The 24,212-nt window shown below is 39.4% G+C and overlaps 1 protein-coding gene across 2 annotated transcripts in view; it reads right to left on the bottom strand.

The window, feature by feature from the left end:
- The window catches only part of LOC112047381 (uncharacterized), a 64,016-nt gene that overhangs the window by 30,663 nt on the left and 9,141 nt on the right, over window positions 1–24,212 (bottom strand). Inside the window, exons 2-7 of one of the 2 annotated variants that reach the window (XM_024084493.2) lie at window positions 13,903–14,616; window positions 13,045–13,224; window positions 11,838–11,989; window positions 10,588–10,695; window positions 7,018–7,172; window positions 4,826–4,929 (exon numbers count right to left, since the gene is read on the bottom strand). In XM_024084493.2, coding sequence (XP_023940261.1) covers window positions 4,826–4,929; window positions 7,018–7,172; window positions 10,588–10,695; window positions 11,838–11,989; window positions 13,045–13,224; window positions 13,903–14,616 — 1,413 coding nt within the window. The remainder of the gene's footprint in view (window positions 1–4,825; window positions 4,930–7,017; window positions 7,173–10,587; window positions 10,696–11,837; window positions 11,990–13,044; window positions 13,225–13,902; window positions 14,617–24,212) is intronic. The other variant, XM_024084494.2, reaches the window with a different exon arrangement.

Raw genomic sequence — 24,212 nt, 5'->3', positions numbered from 1 at the left:
CGCCCCGGCTTTTCACGGTTGTTTTTTTTATTCTTTAAAAGTTAGCCCTTGACTACAATCTCACCTGATGGTAAGTGATGATGCAATCTAAAATCGAAGCGAGCTAACTTGTTAGGGGGAGGATGAAAATCCACACCCCTTTCGGTTTCTACACGACATCGTACCGGAATGCTAAATCGCTTGGCGGTACGTCTTTGCCGGTAGGGTGGTAACTAGCCACGGCCGAAGCCTCCCACCAGCCAGACCTGGACAAATTAAGAAAATTTCAATCTACCCAGCCGGGGATCGAACCCAGGACCTCCGTCTTATAAATCCACCGCGCATACCACTGCGCCACAAAAACGTTACGTATACTGAAGTGTTTTTCAGATAGCATGAGTACAGTGACAGTCCCCTGTATGCAGTGGCGTGCACTTCATGCATGCATTAAAGTACTGATACCATAAGAGTTGTCTTCTTACTGCTTATTAAATACAGATTTTTCCAGTTTGCTCAATTTTATTACTAGTGCATACCCTGATCGACAACCGTATGCACGCCACTGCCTGTATGAAGTTCCTGATACGTACTATTATCGTGAATCGCGGCAAACTTTCAAAAGCGAAACTAGCTGTCACCCGCACCATCCTACATGAAACGAACTGTACAGTCATGCTCGATGTGCACCAACAAACAATATTATGACTAAAAACCAATGTATTTAGCTGGTTGGAGGTTTCAGCCGTGGCTAGTTACCACCCTACTGACAAAGACGCCAAGCGATTTAGCGTCGACGATGTCGTGTAGAAACCGAAAGGGGTGTGGATGTGGATTGACATCCTCCTATTAGCAAGTTTTTATTTTTTAGTTGAAGAATATTAGTTATGCAGTTCGACTCCTATAAGTGGACTCGTCGTCACCTTGAAGTTCCCATAACTTCAAAATGCTGTATATACCTCCCGAGCACCCTGTATATCAAAGAGAGCTATTTGACAAAACGGCACACAAAACAAGTTTTATGTATGATGAGGTAAAATTACCAAATACAATAATATCATGAAAATGTTGCTTGGGGTTTGCAAAGTGAATAATGTACAACTTTCCTGTTGTCAGAATTGGAATTATTAATATACGAGGTATGTAATAATAATAAACAACCTTGTTATCAACTTTGTTAAAAATGTCATTATATAAATAACTGAGAGTAGGTATAATTAACCTTAAAACTAGTAATCTATACTAATATTATAAACCTGAAGAGTTTGTTTGTTTGTACGCCCTAATCTCGGGAACTACTGGTCTGATTTGAAAAATTCTTTCAGTGTTAGATAGCCCATTTATCGAGGGAGACTATAGGCTATACAGGGTGATTCGGTCTTTAGTGCGGATATTTTTTTTCGTGGTTCTGTATCATTAATAGAATATAAATCTACAAACAGTTCGATACATTTTATGTAATTTTTTTTTTTAATTTATGTCTCTAAAATTACAAAATAATGTACATATTATTACTAAACAAGATATATTCAGCTTAAAAGTGATCTGGTGACGTCCTTTAGGTATCAAACGAAAATAAAATAAACGCACAATAGGGTGACCCTAAAATTCTGTTCAAAAGTTAAAATAAATATTATAACTTTAGCTAACGATAATTTTGTTATTTTTGAGTTAAAAAAAAAAAGAAAAAATACGTGATCGTTAAATTTTGTTTATGTACAAAATATAAAAATATCCGCACTAAAAAAATTTTCTTCCTGTATATTATCCCCGTACTCCTACGGGAACGAGAACCACACGGGTGAAACCGCGTGGCGTCAGTGAGTTATAAATAAAATTGAAGTGTTGACTGTGATCTCAAAATAACCGTTTTATTATGTACTTATTTTATTTATTTAAATAACTTTATTGCAACAAACATATAAATAAACATACAAAATCTAAAAACTAAGTATAAAATGCAGTACCAGAGGCGACCTTATCACTAATAGTGATCTCTAGGTTACCTAACTTGAAGGAGCATTTATACCAGTGAGAGTTATTTATACGATACAAAATAAAATTTTTATCTGTCTGTCTGTCTGGTTATCCTGGCTAATCTCCAAAACGTCAAGAAAAAAATATTTTTTGAAATGTAATATTAGATTGTGTTACTTTTCAGGTTTATATGGAAATTAATAAAACTTTATAACATTATTTGGACATTTAGCATTTACACACATAGACAGCTATCAAGCCCCAAAGTTTTATACAATATAATATAAATAAATAAATAAAAAACTAATAATTCTATCACTTGAATAGCAAAGCAACACTTACACAATCTCCACAATATACACATTAACACGCAAAATAACACAACACACACAATCCACATATAACACATCCCATACTGTTGAACGATACTACACAACTAACTTCTCTCTCATTCTCAAAGTCAAACAATATGTCAATATATCTGCACATAAACGTTTATGTATGTCGTAGACAGACAAGTAAATAGACAGATAAGAAGCATCCGTCGCTTTCAATAAAAAAAGATATAAACATTGTTCTATTTTTAAACCCCGACGCGTTATAAGTTTGACGTATTTGTGTATGTCTGTCTGTCTGTGGCATCAACCCGATTTAGCGATCAAAGCGATTTAGTTTTTTTTTATTATTAAAGGTGACTTATGTGCGAGCATATATATGTTTGATGAAAATCGTTTTATTTGAGCCGTTTAAAAGTTGTGAAAGTGTGGAAGAATAACCGAATGTCTGCAAAAATTTTCTAGAGTGGGGTTTTCTCAAATGGGATTTTCTCAAATGGAAACGCACTGAAAGATAATATTGATGACTTGATCGAGAGTGTAATTAATATTTTTTAGTTAGTAGTGGGTTTTCCAAAATTTTCAATTTTATTGTAGAAGTAAAAAATGAGACAAGGCATTTCGCATTTAGTGTTGTGACACGTGCCTTTTTTCAGGCACGATGATGGTCCAAACAATAGTAACCGTAAGGGGAACACGAAATTAAGGCCTTAATTTGTTGCAAGTTATAAATAACCAATTAGATGTAAATATATTTCTGAAATAATATTATATTAGTGTTTGACTGCAATAACGCCTGATGGACCTCAGAGAAGTTGTTAAGACTCATTTACAATTTGTATTGAGAAAGGAACTTTCAACGATTTATTCGTATATATTCATACTAATATTACGAGTAAATGCGAAAGTGTGTCTGTCTGTTACCTTATTTATATATACTCTATTTAGTAATTTTGTGTCTCATACACCATAGACCTGCCTTGCTAGACGTTACCCCTCTGTCTAAAGTATATGATCACGATCTAACGTGTTTCATTGTGTTAAAATTACACGTGTGTGTATTACGATTTAAGTTTAAGGACACAAAATACATTTATTTGTGTTAAATATTTTCGATATGTGAGTTCACCTCGTTCCCCTGAAAGAACGACAGACGATTTTGTTGGTGAATTTGAGTGCAATACAAAGGTAATGTGTTCTAAGTCTTGTGTACGGCACTATATATTATAAGTTGTAGGGAAAACAGAAACGAGGCATTCCATAATATATGAAATTCCAAAATCGTGTACTTTGACTTGCAACGGCTCGCCAATCACATGTCTATTTACTTATTTGTCTACGTTGGAACTTGATACGACATTTTTATTTGCATAGTGCGCTTGTGTGACTCTGTCAAGTCTATATGTTGTATAAGTCTTTGTAATATAAGTCTAATGTTGTACTACATAACACTTATGTGTTACATTTTATAAACTGTATAGAGTTCTAATAAAAATGCCACCTTGAGATTTTTTATACACTAGACAAGATACGAGACTAGATGCATGTGAATGACTGCATTTAAAACGTATGGATTAGCAGTTAGATCATGATTATAGTAATAACATAAAATTGAAAATTTTGAAAAAGGTAGTAGGTCATGAAATTATTAATTACACTCTCGATCAAGTCATCAATATTCTCTTTCATTTGAGATCTCGCTCGAGTATATTTGCGGACATTTTGATATTCTTCCACACTTTCACCCCCCAGAATTTTTAAACGGCTTAACCGATTTTCATCAAATATATTGTCTAAAACACTCGCGCATAAGTCACATAAACATTAAAAAAATTAAATTATTAACATAAAAAAAACCTAAGTCGAAATCGCTTCATCCCATCGGTGGTTTTTAAATATTTTAAAAACTGTTTACGAAAACTAAAGAAATAAGATGGAGTATTTTTTTCATTGGTAATTATCGATTATTATATTATTTAGGTAATTGTGGTTAGTGTTAAATATTGAAATACAAGTTATGAAAAAAATTTGTATATGCGGACGTCAATGTGACGCGTGACCTTTTTTTCGTGGGTTTCACCGGCTTCACCACGCTGCTTGTAAAGACTAACTCTGAATTATTCTTTCCTCTGTGCATAAGAAGTTATCACTTCAAAAATGAAGTATATTTCGCTATCGCCAATAATCGTTTTAATTATTATTATACATGAGCCGTGATAGCCCAGTAGATATGACCTCTGCCTTCGATTCCAGAGGGTGTGGGTTCGAATCCGGTCCGGGGCATGCACCTCCAACTTTTCAGTTGTGTGCATTTTAAAAAATTAAATATCACGTGTCCCAATCGGTGAAGGAAAACATCGTGAGGAAACCTGCATACCAGAGAATTACCTTAATTCTCTGCGTGTGTAAAGTCTGCCAATCCGCATTAGGCCAGCGTGGTGGACTATTGGCCTTACCCCTCTCATTCTGAGTGGAGACTCGTGCTCAGCAGTGAGCCGAATATGGGTTGATGACGATGATTATCATACAAAACTCACCAGGTTTTTTATACGTGTTGAGAGGTGCTCTGGCGGCGCGCTCTCCCCCCTCCTCCAAGTAGTTGTAGGCGGCGCTGATGCATTTGCTCACTCGGGACCTGCACCTGGGGAAGCACACCCTTCTCAATACATTGCCGCCTTGGCGACGAGGACAGACACCAAGTCTTGTGGGACTGTCAGGACATTCCCATAACGAGGGCTTACGGCTTGGAATGTTGGATTTGATAGTATGTTACGAGTTTCTTTTTTTTTTTTTATTCTTTACAAGTTAGCCCTTGACTACAATCTCACCTGATGGTAAGTGATGATGCAGTCTAAGATGGAAGCGGGCTAACTTGTTAGGAGGAGGATGAAAATCCACACCCCTTTCGGTTTCTACACGGCATCGTACCGGAACGCTAAATCGCTTGGCGGTACGTCTTTGCCGGTAGGGTGGTAACTAGCCACGGCCGAAGCCTCCCACCAGCCAGACCTAGACCAATTAAGAAAATCTCAATCTGCCCAACCGGGGATCGAACCCAGGACCTCCGTCTTGTAAATCCACCGCGCATACCACTGCGCCACGGAGGCCGTCAAAATATCTATAGTACGTTTAGTATTCAAATTCATTATTTCACAAATCCCACGGGAACCATTAGAGTAGTGTAGTATGTGTAGAGTAGTGAAACTTCAATTCCAAACTTCAGCCAAATCGCTTCAGTAGCCGCAGCGTAAAGGAGGAACAAACGTACACACAGACACACAAACTTTCGCCTTTATAATCTATACTAATATTATAAAGCTGAAGGGTTTGTTTGTTTGTTTGTTGAACGCGCTAATCTCAGGAACTACTGGTCCGTTTTGAAAAATTCTTTAAGTGTTCGATAGCCCATTTATTGAGGAAGGCTATAGGCTATATATCATCCCCGTATTCCTACGGGGACGGGAACCACGCGAGTGAAACCGCGCGGCGTCAGCTAGTATTAGGATAAAATTACGATAAAAAGGAGGTATGTACGACGTTGTTGCAACAGTGATGGTATAAATAAAAGGGTATTAGATGACTTGAATTAAATTCTTTGTTAGGCAACGTGAACACCGTCACGCTGCTAGTCGCCTTAGTGATTTTGTGCCATAATGTTTCGTGTTGTAATTATTGATCATAAATTGTTTAGTGTGGGCATATAGAACATGTCGGGCAGGGGAGGTGAGTGTTAATGCTTTCTAAAAGGATCGACCCATGCGGGGAGATGTTGACTCTACAGCGTGCAACTGCAAAAACGTGCTTTTGCAATTGCACGTTGTAGAGTCAACATCTCTTGAGGATGCTCCGGTTTCGGGGTGAAACGTACGTAGAGCGTATTTTATCGGACCTGGGTGACGTTGTCGCATGGATGATAAAAATAAATAAAAAAATTATAAAAATAAATAAATTATTATAAACGAAGCTAAACTGCTCAATATGAAAGCGAGACGGAATCTTCACCTTGCCACACTTCTATTTGGAGTATTGAAGTCTCAGCAGCCTGCTTACTTTTTTGATAAGCTAGAGTGGAACAAAACATCCTTGACAAGATCAAATCGAGTCTGGACCCTTAAAATGCCGCAACATTTCAGAGCTGCCTTTCGAGGAAGCTTTAAATTCGCGGCAACAAAGTGCTGGAATGATTTGCCTCCTCCTCTTCGTAATTTAGAAATATCCAAGACCACTTTTAAAACCAAAATTAGAAAACATTATCTTTTAATTCAAAACATGTAAGTAATGGGTCCTTTGTTTTGTTTAATTTATTATAATATTTATTTACCAAATTATTATGTTATCATTTATTTATTGTATTATTATTTATAATTGGCTTATTTTACTACTTGTTTCTACTAGTAATATTTTTGTATTTATTTTACGTATCTGTCTCTTTTTAATATTTGTCGAAGTTTGTTAGAGGCGCTCCGCACGTCTCGATACCGTCCAAACGTCACCCTAATGGCTCCACGGAAGATCAGCGCGGTATCCTTACGGACACTGCAATATGCTGAGTGGTGACCCTTTTAGGATCACATCATGCAAGTTGCAATGTATTTAATATATTGTTTTTTTTCTCTCTTTTCTTTGTATGATGTGTATTCTGAATAAACTTTTCTTTCTTTCTTTCATTATATAATCATGATGAACTTCCGCAAAGCAACGCCAGCTTGTATCCAACAACATGAGCTACCTCCAGTACACCAGCGCGGCGCTGACTGCGGCCAGCACGGTGAGCAGCGCCACCGCCACGAGCGCCAGCAGCGAGTTGCCCGCCTCCGTCACCTGCAGCTCGTCCGCGGGCGACATCGCCTCCGAGTGCGCGGAGCACAGCGAGCTCGACACCTCCTGCGAACGACAGGGAAATGTCAAGATCCACACGTTTGTATCCTTGTGGCTTTGGGTGTACTCTTCTATAGTAGGGGAGCCCGGGATGCTAAATTTGCAGTTACTCGAGCGTCATTGAGACCGATTACATTTGGTAGATTAAATTATAGGAAGAACAAATGGTTATTTACTTTTTCCGCTTTTAGCGGTGGAAAAAAAAACTACAGACTTTAAAAACAATTTTTATTACTTTGGCTTACTGAAATTGTAAGAAAATTTTAGCGATTAATTAGGAGATTGTTTCCTTAAAAATAAGTAAAAAATTAATCGCACTCGTACCTCGAGCACTAAAATATAAGGGTTTATTTTTGTAACTTTGAAACCCTCCCATTCCATTACGTTACGCTCAAATCGTCAGATTTTCGAAATGTGCAGTTTTTAGCTATCAACTCACCTACCTTATCTTAATCTGACGTGCTGGTTGAGTATTTATGAAGTTAGTTTTTTTTTGGTTGCCCTAAACGTACCCACCAATATTAAGGGCCCATACTCGGTGGAGGTACTCGACAAAGTGTAAGGTATAGTCCTTTATGTTTATCTGCCGCGCTCGAGTAACTGCAAAAATTCCCTCTTCCGCTCCTCTACTACTATAACAAGATCCCCAAGACTGTGATGGACTTGCCAATGCACTTTAAGCAATGTGTTAAAAAACATTTACTTAGTTGAGGTTACTACACTATTGATGAGTTCCTTAACGTAATAATAAAGGTGCTTGCTCAAATCAGCTTCCACCTTCACACAGGAAATAAAACTATAAGAAATTGTAATTATTATCAATTGTAAATTATAATACTGTATGACTTTCACAAAAGAGCAACTGTTGAGTTTCTTGCCGGTATCTTCTCAGCAGAACCTGCCTTCCGAACCGGTGGTAAAATCTTTACAAATAGTCAACTGACGTGTCAAAAGTGCTTGTAAACTGAGCCTACTTGAAATAAATGAATTTTGAATTTTGAACAAGTGCCCTATTCTTGTAAAAGGAAGTCAGAAAAAGAGCTGTTCATGTGATGCGTCGTCTCTACTCTATCATAGGCGCTAAAAGCAAATTATTCCTCCGTTTCAAGTTCACTCTAAAAGACCTGCATCCGTTTAATAAGTCCTTCAAAACCGATTTATGCCTCGGCCCACGAACGCTACGTGTTTGTACGCAATAACAACTTACATAGAGACCTAAATCTTCCCACAATAGCCCATTATATGAAACAGCTCTAGAAAATTATTTTAAGAGAGCCGCCGCCCAAACCAACCAACCAACCAAGTGGTTAAAGCTTGCAACTACACCCTGACCCCAATGCTCAACGTTCTCTTCTTCCAATTCCTACCAAAGTTATGTTAGCAAATTCTCTCCTACTCTCTGTTCTCGATTATGCGGACGCAAGCTATCCCAGTTTGACTGAGGACTATCTTAATAAACTTGAGCGACTTCAAAATGTTGCAATTCGGTTTATATTTAGCCTTCGCAAATATGACCATATATCTGAATTTCGTCAGAAACTCAAGTGGCTTCCTATTCGCCGTCGCCGGGATCTGCATGTACTTTCTCTTCTGTACTGTGTGCTCTTTAATCCAAAATATCCTCCTTATCTTAAGGAGAAATTCACATTTCTGGGAGTGCAATCAGAGCTAAGAACATGTCGTGCTCTTACTCTGTGTATGCCTTTCCATAGGAGTAAATTTTATAAGTGTTCATTTGTTGTTCGTGCTGTTAAGCTATGGAATGCACTCCCAGTCGACATTCGGAAATCCAAATCCCTTGATATGTTTAAAAAATCCGTTAAGACATATTATCTTAGTCACTAGTTACATATTTTATTTTATTAGAATATTTATCATACGACATAATGATATATTTATATATTAGTTTATTTTATGATATTTATAATTATTATATAATTTGTGTATTATGGTTTATGTATTAGTGTGTAGTTATTTGTATGTATGTATATGTACAATATTATTACGTACACACCACCTACAGTTGTCCTAATAAGTTCCTAAGCCTAAGGTTGCCTGGAAGAGATCGCTACTAAGCGATAAGGCCGCCTTTTGTATTCTACTTTTTCTTGTGTTTCTGTTTTGCTTGTTTTCTTTTATTTTTGTGGTGTACAAATAAAGTGTATTAAATAAAATTAAATAAAAAACGCTGATTGTAGATCTTGACGCCCAAAAAACGTCCTTTACGATCCTGATGATGACATATCGAACGACAATGCTTCCTAGGCAACACAAGCTAAGATTAAGCCTCTAAGCCGAGGTCCGAGCCTCAGAGGAGACACCCTTAGAGAGTTGTTACACCCATCTACTTTGCTTCTGCCTTTGGGTCCCATCAGGCGATACTTCTGTGCTCGCCCAAAGCCTTCGGTGACGCCGCCGAGGTCCCATTAAAGCACCTACGGCACTTACATAATCAGAAAAAAAAACCCTTTTCTTATAAAGAACATCACGTTCATGCGAATCACGAACTACTGATAAAGACCATATTCCACACGACCTGCAAAGGTGCCGGTAAACCGACCTCCATAACATTTCTAATTAAGATAGCTAAATCTATGCACATTCTCACACACTGATAGAAATTTTATGTTTACACTAGCGGACGCCCACGACTTCGTCCGCCTGAAACCCTACTTTTACCCCTACCCCTACCCTACCCTACCTCTACGGTAGGGTACCCTATCCTATGCTTACCCTACCACTACCCTACTCCTACCCTAACCCAACCCGGCCTTTACTCTACCCCTACCCTACCACGCGACGGCGACGGAAACTTGAAAAATGGAGTAACTTCTGTTTTCTCAACATTTCCCTTCACTGCTCTGCTCCTATTGATCGTAGCGTGATGAAAAGTATACTATAACCTGCCCAGGTGTATGAAGAATAATTGTACCAAGTTTCGTTAATATCCGTCGAGTAGTTTTCGTTTCTATAAAGAACATACAGACAGACAGACAGACAGACAGACAAAAATTTTACTGATTGCATTTTTGGCATCAGTATCGACCACTAATCACCCCCTGATAGTTATTTTGGAAATATATTTCATGTACAGAATTGACTTCTCTACAGATTTATTATAAGTATAGATATAGATTATAAAAATGCAATTTTTCAGGAAAGTTTTTTAGTGTAAATATAATTCGAAAGCCTTTCTTTAAACATAACATAATAAAGATTGAAAAAAAAAACATTAGAAAGGTAACAAGACGAGCAACTTAAGCGCCTTGTGGAAGACAAGAAGGCTTTTCAACTTCCCAATATTTCACTAGATGTCGCGCTATCAAAAAAAGTCGATAAATTCTACATTAAATTTTTACCATGTTTCAGCATACTGATCACCAAAGATTGATGTAGATAGTACCATGAGACAAATGATTACCTGTGGCGGCGATTCCGATCCGTTGATAAGCTTGTTGGCACTGGTCACGGATGACGTCACAGCGTATATCTTCACCTCGTACCGCGTCACGTTCCATAACTCCACTTTCTGCCAACAGAAACCATATGTGAACGTGTGGTAGAGAAAGTAGGAGAACATAAGAGGTAAATCGCAGTCTGACGTCAGTCAGAACGCACGGTCTGACGTCGATCAGAACGCAGCGAGCAGCCTCTGACTAGAAGCCGAAACATTTCCATCACGCAGTGATATTTATGATGTACATATTAACTTACAACACTGATAGTTGTCTCAATGTTATCCTTGTAAGTTGAGTACATACGATAAACACACACGATGGTCTGACGTAAGTGAGAACATAAAAAACCTTGAGAGGCGTCAAGGGACACCCGGATGGAACGAAGTTCGCTATAGCTATCATCGCTATCTAGATAACGCTATAGATACCGTTATCCCATCCCATCCCATCCCAAAGAAGAGAACCTCTGATTTGGAACCGATACAGTATCGTGCAGTGGTTGTGATTCTGTGTGTAGAGTCAAGTTGAGTATGTTGAATGCAGACAACGGTCTGACGTATATCAGAACGCAAAGAGCCTCTGCCTAAACGCCAAATCTTTGGTATCCTACAGTGGTCTGTTAAAACTAGGTTATTTATAATTGTCAAATTAATTTATCTTCCGTAATGGTCTTAAACTTTGGTGAAACTGCGTATTCTGACGTAAATCAGAACGAAGAGAACCTCTGACTAGAAACCGTTCAGTAGTCGTGATCCTGTGTCATTACTGGTCATCAACTAGAGTCAAGTTGAGCATTATATAGTATATTAAGTGCAAACGATTGTCTGACGTAAGTCAGAACGAATCCTACTAATTTTATAAACGCGAAAGTTTGTATGGATGTTTGGATGTTTGTTACTCTATAACGCCGCTACTACTAAAGCGATTTAGCTGAAATTTGGAACGGAAATACATTTTACTCTGGATTAACACATAATGTTAATTTGTATCCCGAAAAAATCCATGGTTTCCCGAGATTTGCGAAAACTGATGATTTTGATGATATGAATGTTTGTTACTCTATCACGCCTCAACTACTGAACCGAATTAACTGAAATTCCTAGCCTGGATTAACACATAGACTACTTTTTATCCCGGAAAAATCCATGGTTCCCGAGGGATTTGTGAAAAACTAAATTCCACGCGGGCGTCCGCTAGTATCGAATAAACTTACGACACTGATAGTGGTTTCGATGTCATCCTTGTTTGTGGGCAGGGTGAGTCTTGTCCTCGGCTGCTGCTCCGGTATCTTCCGCAATGTTACCACGTACTGGTCGAGCGAGTTGTCATACTCCCGCGGTTGACGCCATTGCAAGTACAGTATGCCTGTAAAGAGATGAACATCTTAGCAATGGACCCAGCACTCGCACAATGATTCTATCGAAATAGGTTCATTGTGCGAGTGCTGGGTCCATTGTGTGGCAGAAAAAACCGATAGATTCATCGTCGGGGTCCATCGTGTGGCAGAGAGAATTCCTCTATACAAAGCCCAGAAACCCGGGAGAAGGGTTAAGGAATTTTTGTATTACTCGCTAACTAACACTCTGCTTTTGTTAGTGTTGTCCTCCCTGCCTAAAGGTAGTAGTCTTCTAGAGTGCTGCAAATCAAAAGTTAACTAAAAAAAATCCTCTATAAAATTTTTTGCTAAATGTTGTGAACTATTGACCTTTTCTTTTTATGCGATTTAATGCAATTCCTGAGGCAAAAGTATTATTTAGGTTCTAATAAAACTTTTGCCTCAGGAATTGCAATAAATATAGTAATTACTAGCGAATGCCCGCGAACTTTACCCCTACGCTAAGTATCCTATGTGTCTCCTGGATCTGAGCTACCTCTCAACCAATTATCAGCTGTTCTTGAGTTATAAATAGTGTAACTAACACGACTTTCTTTTATATATATAGATTTAAAATAGTGAATGAAACGCATTATTCTAAGATAAAAATATTTACTTACCAGATACCAGACAAGATGTCATAAAGTATTTATTTTGATAAGAAATAATTTTATATTACGAAATGTGCATTTAATATTATTCACAATAAAGGCAAACCTTAAGTTTACCATACTTTTGAGCAGTTTTTTCAGACCTAAACTCCAATATCATGATACACCCTCAATCAAGTTGTCAATACTCTCTTTCAGTATGCTTTCATTTAAGTATATTTGCAAACATTCGGTTGTTCTTCCCCACTGTCACCCCCATAACTTTTAAACGGCTCAACCGATTTTCATCAAACATGTCTAAGAACACTCGCCCGTAAGTCACTCAACTAAATTGAAATCGCTTTATCCGTTGGAGAGCTATGGTACCACAGACAGACTGACACGTCAAACTTATAACACTCCTCTTTTGCGTCGGTGGTTAATAATTAACTTACCACTTGGCTGTTCGCATGTCAAGTTGAGTATGACAGGCGCAGACGGCGGTCTGACGTCGGTCAGAACGTACAGAGCCTCTGACTCGGGCCCGAGACGTTCCAACAGGTCAGAGGACATCACCCCCTCTAGGGGGAAGTTGTAGAACGCCCGCACCCACACCTTGTATGGGGTGAATGGTTCTTGAAAAAGAAAAAGAATATTTTTATTAAAAAAAGTTAAATACATATTCGGCCAACTGCTGAGCACGAGTCTCCTCTCAGAATGAGAGGGGCGAGGCCGTAGTCCTCCACGCTGGCCAAATGCGGATTGGCAGACTTCACACGCGTAATTAAGAAAATTCAAGGGTATGCAGGTCTCTTCACGATGTTTTGCATTCACCGTTTGAGGCTCTTGATATTTAGTTTCTTAAAATGCACACAACTGAAAAGTTGGAGGTGCATGACCCGGACAGAATTCGAACCTACGCCATACAAATCGAGGGACGAGGTCATATCCAATGGGCTTTCACGTCTCCAGATATCTGATATCTCTTAAGTATTGGATATTATGTATTAGGCAGTTTGGTTGGAAGTTTCTTATACATGTTATGCAAGATAAACCAAGAATTGAACCCAGGACCTCTCTGTAGAAAACAAAGGTCTCTTGTAAAGACTTCCAAACATCACAGTCCTGAGCCGCCAGCAGCCAGCGGTTATCTGTTAACCGCTTGATGTCATCAATCTATCTAGTTGGGGGTTCGAAGAGCCAAATAAACGGTGGTGGAATGGCGACCTCGCACAGGACTAGGTGTACAATCTATTATTAAAGGATAGTGTTAACTAATATCTATCAGTAAAGGATTTCACAATAGTACTTACTTAAGTTCCTCAATCTAAATCCCACTAACTTCGAACTCTGAGCTCCCGAAGTATTCAAGAGTGTCAGATTCTTCGTCGCATTCAAATAATCCTGGATTCCCAAGTCGCTTCTAAATACGTTCCCTTTAACTTGATCCGAGGTCTGTACCCCAGATATGAGTAAGGAATCGCTTCCCCCTTTTCTCTTTATGACTCCTTCTTCATAATACAGCACATAAGCTATCTGGGTGATGTCCTTTTTTAAAGGAATCGACATAGATTTCTTTACCACTCCAATCGGCAATTCAAACGCCTGATGCGTCTCCATTTCTAAATGTTTTTCGCTCACACTGTCCTGTCTTCTCTTCCTATGTCTATGGGATCTTGGATCCCTTTTACTTCTATACAATATATCCGATTCGGAGAACTGGTTGTTGTATTTTCGCTCGTCATTTCTATACAGTGTATAGTCTATGTCTTTTGGTCTTTCCTGATTGGTTGTGTCTAATATTAAATGGTCATCTACTGGGTATATTGATGCTTTAGGTTCGTCCCCTTGTGCGTCTTCTTTGGCTATGACAGTCAGGTTGGGTTCCGACTCAGGTTTGGGCGTCTGTTTGTCTGTGTCTGGGTTGGATCGTACGTGTACGGTGTAAGTGATCGGCGGGGCCCACAATAGGTGTATTTCTGTCGATGTGACACGGTTCGCTGTGATGTTTTGCGGGGCGGACGGAACTGGAAAATAAAGAAATTTTGTTTTAGTGCAAAAGAAAATTAAAGAAACCATACATTTATATGGTTTTTCCACTCTCATTTCATAATGTACTCAATATAAAACCTCAAACCTATTAATTTCTACGAGTCCAGGTCGTTTGGTAATGTTCTTTACCACACGGGTAAACCGTGCTACAATTTTTTATTGAATAGTTTAATGCCATTGTCTACAAAAATTCAGGTTTATTTATAAGAGACAAAATCTATTTTTTTTTCGGCCATGGCTGTTTTACAGTGAGATAAACCATGTACACAGGAGATATTATAGAGCACAAATGTGTGCGCAAGTTCTGGTGCACTCTCTATTCCCTCACTCTGATAGTCATTCACTCATCTATACTTATAATAAATCTGTAGAAAAGTCAATTCTGTACATGAAATATATTCCCAAAATAACTATCAGGGGGTGATTAGTGATCGATACCAATAATGCAATCAGTACAATTTTCGCCTGTCTGTATGTTCGTTTTAACAACAAAAACCACTCGATGGATTTTAAAGAAACTTGGTACAATTATTCTTCATACTCCTGGGCAGGTTATAGTAAACTTTTCATCACGCTACGATTAATAGGAGCAGAGCAGTGAAGGGAAATGTTGGGAAAACGGCAGAAGTTACGTACTCCATTTTTACAGCGATACTACTGTAAGGTCTGGATTAAAGAGGTATAAGGGCGGACGAAGTCGCGGGTGTCCGCTAGTTTGTTCCATAAAATCTCAATTTCATATATTATGTCAACTACGACCAAGATAGTGAATAAGCCTGCAGGTTTATACCGTGGGTATTCCGTACCACACTTAGCAATATTATCAGTTCGAATATCACCCAATTCACTGAAATGAACAATGCTGTGTATCTGCCTCAATATTCAGATGAGAAAGGGGTCGGTACACGCTTCCATAATAAAATCCCTTCTAAAGCAATTTCGGAGCTGCCAATGCATAAATAAGTTTAAACAAAATTTCAGCTTTAATGGTGAAATGCTTTTATCTGCATGTATGATACGAGTAAGAATTTATCAACACTAATATATAGATGGAAGATTTGTATGTCTGTATGTAAGGTATAAGATCAACTACTGGACCCACGTTAGCTTTGGTGTTTTTATGTTCTATGACTAGATCGATTTGAAAAATTCTTTCACCAATAGATAACTACATTATTAGGAAGTAACATGAGGCATATTTTATTCCCGTATTCAAACGGGTTTATTCTCGGCTTTTCAGAACATTTCAAAATCACTTGACGTTATTTAATTAAATGGATTTAAATTAAATTACATGAAATAAAAGCGGTATATTATTTATCACAATAATTATTAAACTATTTATAATGAAATTCCGCAAAGTAACGGAATTTTAATAACTTTTGTTTTGTTAGTGACTAATCAATTTATTTTGCTATTATCCGCGAAAAGCCGATGCATCCAAGCGAAAACGTCGCCTAGTTTTTACAGAAAATCAATCTAATCAAATGCGAAATTCGCATCGAAACATTGTAGAGTTCCCATTGAAAATTAAACAGATGTTTAGGATTCAGGTGGTAATTTCTGGATCTGCTGAACCGATTTTGAAAATTCTCTCACCAATAGAAAGCCATGTTTTTTTTTCATTTCTTTTTTTCAATATATCTTATTTATTAAGGAGCTGAGTCCATTTTGGACTATGCCGTTCCGTAAGGCCGCCTTTGTAACAACGCTAATCTTAAAATTTAATTAATTAGCTTAAAACTTTTCTTATAAAGCTGTACCAGTGCCCTGGCCTCCTCTGACTGAGGATCTGCCAGTGCACTATTACAGCCGCCCACCTCTCTTAGTGCAGGAAGTCTTAGCAGTACTTCCCGTCGCATTGCCTCGTTTCTGACACACTCCAACAACACGTGGTAGATGTTTTCTGGCCTGTCACAGTCTGGGCAATTTGGTGACGGAACTTTTCCCATCAGGAAACCAAACGTGTTAGTTGGAATGTGTGCAGATCGGAGTCGCAGGTCACAAAGTCCTTTCGGTTAAGAGACATCGTCTCTCACAAAGCCACGTTATTTGTGAGTGACGATGTTCACGCGGACGAAATCGCGAGCGTCCGCTTGTAATAAATAAATTACTTATGAGTTCATTCGCCTTTCGAATTCCTTCTTCCGCAGGTATGTGAATTATTTATTTACATTAGCAGAAATAAAAGTTACGACTGATTCGCAAACTTCTAAAAATCACGACGGTTCCAAACGTGCCCTGGTTCGAGACGAGCTTCAAACTCAGCCTAGGTTTTTTTTATTGTTATCGACTTACAATTTCACGCTATGTTTTATCCATTTTATACAGACAACTAGTGGACGCCCGCGATTTCGTCCGCGTGAAATTTAGTTTTTTACAAATCCCTCGGGCACCATGGACTTTTCCGGGATGGAAAGTAGCCTATGTGTTAATCCAGGCTATACTATATCTTAATACCAAATTTCAGCTAATTCAATTCAGTAGTTGAGGCGTGAAAGAGTAACAAACATTCATATCATCAAAATCATCAGTTTTCGCAAATCTCGGGAAACCATGGATTTTTCGGGATAAAAAGTAGCCTATGCGTTAATCCAGAGTAAAATCTATTTCCATTCTAAATTTCTAGTAGCTAAATCGCTTCAGTAGTAGCGACGTTATAGAGTAACAAACATCCATACAAACTTGACCCCTCCTTTTGACGCAGTCGGGTAAAAAACTAGTTTTCAAAGTGTAGCATCGCTAATCCGAGCGTATTGCTGACACAAGACCTCGGAGAGCTCTCCACAGCCGGTTGGCATTGTCTAGCCCTAGGCGATATTAGGCTAGGTCAAGTTTAGCCGGTCTTGTTTCTATACGCCTTTACGTACTCTGCCGATAGGCTAATCACTTATTTGTATATATATTCCCGCTCTTTCTACGCGAGACCTTTATGCATCCGTTAGTTTCAGTTCCGATTCAGCGTTCCAGTACGACGCCGCATAGTAACCGTCAAAGCAAAGGAACGTTAACTTCTTCCAAGTAAGCCTCAAGTCAAGGGTTAAATTGTCAAAGAATAAAAAAATGTATACGTCTCGGGCCATGAGCATGTGATAGCCCAGTGGATATGACCTCTGCATTCCGAAGGGTGTGGGTTCGAATCCGGTCCGGGGCATGCACCTCGAACTTTTCAGTTGTATGCATTTTAAGAAATTATATATCACGTGTCTCAAACGGTGAAGGAAAACATCGTGAGGAAACCTGCATACCAGAGAGTTTTCTTAATTCTCTGCGTGTGTGAAGTCTGCCAATCCGCATTGGGCCAGCGTGGTGGACTATTGGCCTAACCCCTCTCATTCTGAGAGGAGACTCGAGCTCAGCAGTGAGCCGAATATGGGTTGATGAAAAATACGTCTCGGGACGATATTCAGAAGTGATAACATAAACCTGCTGCCGCATGCGTGAGAGAAAGACAAGGCAGACAGAGTGACGCCGTAACGCGTTACGTTACGAAGCGGTTTATCCTCCCATAATAAGTTATCACTTCAATAAAAAAATGTGTGCGTCTCGAGACGCTCGACAGAAGTGATAACTTAACTGCCGCATGCGTGAGAAAGGGAAGCCAGACAGAGTGAAACCGTAACGCGTTACGTTACAAAGCGGTTTATCCGCCCATAAAAAGTTATAATTTCAATAAATAACTTTAAATAGTTTGAAAAATAGACGTTTTACACGTTTTAAAAACACGTTTTAAAAATTACAAATATTGGATTTAAGTCACGTGACTATTTTTTTCGTATTCCTGACAGCAAACCCTTTCATTTGATATCCATATCATGGGGGTGGATTTCAAACAGCCAGTTCGCCATATTGAGAAGGCCGCCATATTGGATTTGTAATGACGTTTCTTAGCCAGTCATGTATTGTCATCAGAACTCAGAGCGTGTGCAAAATGTCATCCTAATCGAAGACCGGGAAGTGGGTCAAATAAAAATTCCAAGATTTTCTTACATAGGTACATAGTAAAAGTGTTAAAAAGGCAAGCCAGACATAGTGACGCCGTAACGCGTAACGTTACGAAGCGGCTTACCCTCGCATCGCTTCTAAAACAAATCTCATTCAAGGAACTGAGTCACCAATGAACGATGTGTGAACCTATCAGGCCCAATGTCTAGATATTCCCGAGCTGAGGCTAATAATAGATTCAACGCGTACCTACATAAACGAAGGAAACAAGCCCGTTTCCGTTATTGATTGATTCATTTTACACAACATACCTACTTGACCCATTGTCTTAGGGCTCTCGCACACGGGCCACCGGCCATAACCACAAAACGTCGCTACCGGCATATTTCATGTAGTTTCACACATTTTATATGGACTACGGTTCTACGGCCTCTGTGGCGCAGTGGTATGCGCGGTGGATATACAAGACGGAGGTCCTGGGTTCGATCCCCGGCTGGGCAGATTGAGATTTTCTTAATTTGTCCAGGTCTGGCTGGTGGAAGGCTTCGGCCGTGTCTAGTTACCACCCTACCGGTAAAGTCGTACCGCCAAGCGACTTAGCGTTCCGGTACGATGCCGTATAGAAACCGAAAGAGGTGTGGATTTTTATCCTTCTCCTAACAAGTTAGACCGCTTCCATCTTAGACTGCATCATCACTTACCATCAGGTGAGTTTGTAGTCAAGGGCTAACTTGTAAAGAATAAAAAAAAAAGACTCGTCGCACACAGTTGCCGCCAATGGCCGCCACGCGCCCCAATCGTCGCTGCTCGATTCTTTTTTTTTTTAGTTTTTAGTGTAATGTAGTACTTGTAGTGATTTTATTATTTTTAGGCATTGTTTATTTAGTTATCTATACTTCTATATCTATCTATACTAATATTATAAAGAGGTAAAGTTTGTAAGTTTGTAAGTTTGTCACATTTTTTAAATGGGGTAATCTTCGGAACTACTGGTCCGATTTCAAAAATTCTTTCACCAGTAGAATGCTACATTATCGGGGAGTGCTATAGGCTATATTTTATATTGGTATCATATATATTAGCCGAGTTATGCCAGTTTATGTCATACAGGTCAGATTAAAAACCTTTTAAACAGACTTATTCGCATGCGCTGCCTTAACCATTGTGAAAAATTGAAATTAATGTATGGAGGCTTTATGTATCTTTAAAAGTTCTACAAAAAAGTCCGCGACGCCATATATCTATCTTCTATATATTAGCAGATATAGTACCTTTTGTGTTTTAAAAATTATTAATTTTATATACTTAGGTTTACGTCATTATTTATACAACTAAACTTTAATCCTTATTAAAATAAATTATTTAATAATTACAAGGATATTATGGAGATAAGATTTGCCCTTTACAGTATGTTAATTACTTAAATAGTTTCGGACATATTACAAAATTTCTAAAAGACGCAGAAATTCCGCTATATGACGCCCGGCGCTTTCATTTACGTAGTTCCCGTTCCCGTGTGAATATGGGGATCAAACATAGCCTATGACACTCGCAAATAACGTAGCTTTCTATTGGTAAAACAATTTTCCAAATCGGTCCAGTAGATCCAGAGATTACCTCCTACAACCACACGAACTTTACCCTTTATATTATTAGCATAGAAGTCTCTATGTCTCTTGGTCATACCACCACTCTCGAAGAACTGGACCGATTTTGCTAAGGGTAGGAGTAAGATAGAAAAGTTACAGGGTAGGGTAGGGTACGGGTAGGGAAGCGTAGGGGAAGTGTAGGGGTAGGGTAGGTTTAGGGCCGGGTTTAGGGTAGTGGTAGGGTAGGGGTAGAGGTAGGGTAGAGGTACGGGTAGGATAGGGAAGCGGTAGGGTTAGGGTAGGATAGGCGTGAGATAGGGGTACGGGTGGGATAGGGGTAAGAAAGGGATAGGGTACGGGGAGGGTAGGGGTAGGATGGGGGTAGGGTGTAGGTAAGGTAGGGGTAGGGTAGGGGTAGGTTTGGGGTAGGGTAGGGGTAGGGTGGGGGTAGGGTAGATGTAGGGGTTGGGTAGGGTAGGGTTGGGGTAGTGGTAGGGTAGGGGTAGGGTAGGGTAGGGGTAGTAGAAAAGTTGACATAGAAATTTACGCGGACGAAGTCGCGGGCGTCCGCTAGTATTTTATATTTTTGTACTTATATTGTTTTATGTATTTTTTTTTTTGCTTTTACTTATTTTATTATTTTTGATAACTCTTGTTTGCGCCCGTGATGTCACCCTTTTAAAGGCTTCCACTGAAAACCAGCGCTGCAGCTAGCTGCAGCTTTAAGCTGAGTGGGAGACCTTTATTTGGCCAGTGCGCTTTTACTTTCACTTTTCTTGTTCTTTGTAAAATATAAAAGCTTAGTTTTAATTTTACTGACCAATAAATATTTTTCTTTCTTTCTTCCCACACGGGCCACTAAACGCCGACACAAAAAGCCGCCACACGCCACTCGCGCGATTATGATATTGTATGTAGGTATGGGTTAAAAAAGTGGCAGCCACCGACCGCAAGTGTCGTCCACCGGCCACAAGTGGCTATTTATTATTCTGAGAGGAGACTCATGCTCAACAGTGAGACGAAAATGGGTTGTTAATGATGATGATGCTCTAGCTATCCCAAGTGTCGCCGCACACGGGCCACACGCGACAGCCACAAACGCCGCCACAAGAAGCAAGAAGAGGCCACAAAAGTATCTGAAGCGTGCCACTTGTGGCCGGTGGTCGACACTTGTGGCTGCCAATGATAATTTTATACTATAGATCGTTTACGTCCCTACAAAATCACCGCAAAAAGTGATCGAATAATAAGCTATAACACTGAGCGGACACATGCACAATTTTGTCTTTAATTCCATAATAAAATGAATAACTAACAAACTGACGCCGCGCGGTTTTACCCGCGTGGTTCCCGTTCCCGTAGGAATACGGTGATAAAATATATATAGCCTTCCTCGATAAATGGGCTATCTAACACTGAAAGACTTTTTCAAATCGGTTAAGTAGTTCCTGAGATTAGCGCGTTTAATCAAACAAACTTTTTAGCTTTATAATATTAGTATAGATATATAGTTGTTACACTTCCTGAACATACAACTCCACATTGTAGACGATATTTAGGTATTATTTGTGTAAATAACGTTCGTTGTTGACCACGACTAACATTGTGTTGAGTATAAATTTTCTGTTTTGAGCGTCGCTAGTAACACATCTAACAGTATTTAATATCATTGGTGGCTGCTACTTTTTTAACCCATGCAGTGAGCGTGGTGTGTGGCGACGTTTTGTGTCGGCGTTTAGTGGCCGGTGCGGGCCACAAGAAGCGATCAGCGACGACTGTAGCGTGTGGCAGCCACCGGTGTCAACCGTCTGCGGTGAGTCTATGTAAAATATACATATGAAAACTACAGGAAATATGCCGGTAGCGGCGTTTAGTGGCCGGCGGCCCGTGTGCGGGAGCCCTTAGACTGGTCTTTTATATTTTTTTAAGGATACAATCTCAAAAACATCGACCCAGCGTCGAATTATCACCCGTAGACAGTAGGTATAACTCGTGCGCGTTAACTCGACACCTGACTACCAAACACAATACAAACGTCATTAGAGCCAGGTGTCAAGTTAATCTGCACGAGCTGTATACGGTTGCGTCTAATCACATTTAGGGTACAGCAATTAAATGACGCGAACGCGTGGGTGGGTTTAATGTCGTGCATAATTTATACACTTTATTCCGACCACCTTCTTTATTCCCTGTTCGGGACGTTAATAAGACAAATTGTTTTACGTGTTTTTTTTTTTTGAAATTATTGTTTTTTTTTTCTTTATGGGAAAAGCGTAGAATTTTGTAAATTCTACTCCTAACTTCCTAAGTGGTAAATAAAAGGGATGTAAGTCATGATAAAAGTTTTTAATTTTTGTATTGTAATGTAAACTGATGATAAGCATGCTCGTATGGAGCATGCTTAATAGCACGTTTTTAGCATGCTATTTTAGATGTGAAAAGTACCTTTTTTGCTGCAGCAGATTCTACGTCCATTTTCAAGCGATTGTGAGCATCCCGTGAATGTGGAACTCGTGCCGTGAATTCATGGCGAGAATTCGCGCGTGAATTCACGGCACTAATGTGGAGCCAGCATTACATCCGAAGGCAAACATTCTTCCGAAGGTAGAAAGATAACAATATCGGAAATACCTATTAAGGATAAAGATATCGACGTGTTTCCACGAATGAACGTACATCCGCTATATTTATATACGCTAATATTATAAAGCTGAAGAGTTTATTTGTTTGATTGAACGCGGTAATCTCAGGAACTACTGGTGCGATTTGAAAAAATCTTTCAGTGTTAGATCGCCGACGTAGTATGCGCGGTGGATTTACAAGACGGAGGTACTGGGTTCGATCCCCGGCTGGGCAGATTAAGATTTTCTTAATTAGTCCAGGTCTGGCTGGTGGGAGGCTTCGGCCGTGGCTAGTTACGGCAAAGACGTACCGCCAAGCGATTTAGCGTTCCGGTACGATGCCGTGCCCTGCCCGTGCCCGAGCCCTTGACTGCAATCTCACCTGATGCTAAGTGATGATGCAATCTAAGATGGAAGCGGGCTTGTTAGGAGAAGGATAAAAATCCACACCCCTTTCGGTTTCTACACGACATCGTACCGGAAAACTAAATTGGCACCTAGGGTTGTAACTAGCCACGGTCATCAAGACCTGAACGAATTAAATAAGTAAACCTAAATCGACCCAGCCGGGACTCGAACCTCCGTCTTGTAAATCCACTCCGCATGCCACTGCGCCACGGAGGCCGTCAAAATATTGCTACCAAAGACAATAAAGAATAGACAGTACTGAGACTGCGTTAGGGTAAACAAAATAACTCCCGTGTCTATACGCACTCGTATCTTGCTCTCGAGAGTTAAGCACTTCTCCCATTTAACTATATGCGGGCGCTTGTGAGACATGAAGATGCGTAGGGTCGCCGCCATACCATATGAACACCATAGATACATGTTTTTTTTTTTTACTTGCAATTGAAGTGACACCCCCTTTGTAAAGCGTTACAGGATAGTCCCCTTCACACGTTAGCGGTGTTAATTTTCCTGATTTATTCTTTGTAGGTTTGTTAATTATTAATTTAATCTCACTAATAAACGGATGTTTGTTACTCTTTAACGTCGCAACTACTGGACTGATTTGGCTGATAGATTTAAAGATGGATTAACAACACATAGGCTACTTTTCATAACGAAAAAATCCACGGTTCCCGCGGGATTTGTTAAAACTAAATTTCACGCGGACGAAGACGAAGACGATTAATTTATTTAATAGGACCTTCGGGGAATCGGGTAGAATGGGGTAGAAAATTGTAGTGGAATTCCCCCCCTCCCAATTAGTACCCCTAGGGTACTCTGGGACTGGGGTACTCTGGCAATGGGTTTTGTTGGAGGGATATATACATATAATCGATACTGAAGCCAAAAATATTTTATTTCGATTTTTTGTCTGTCTGTCCGTGATTAAAATAGACTAAATAGATTAGTCCAAAGCCCCAACACAATAGTTGCAATTTATCATTATTGGCTGTAATCAGTAAATGC

Source organism: Bicyclus anynana, chromosome 25 (assembly GCF_947172395.1).
Source record: "Bicyclus anynana chromosome 25, ilBicAnyn1.1, whole genome shotgun sequence".
NCBI classification, from domain to species: Eukaryota; Metazoa; Arthropoda; class Insecta; order Lepidoptera; family Nymphalidae; genus Bicyclus; species Bicyclus anynana.
This window is presented reverse-complemented; position numbering and strand designations above follow the sequence as displayed.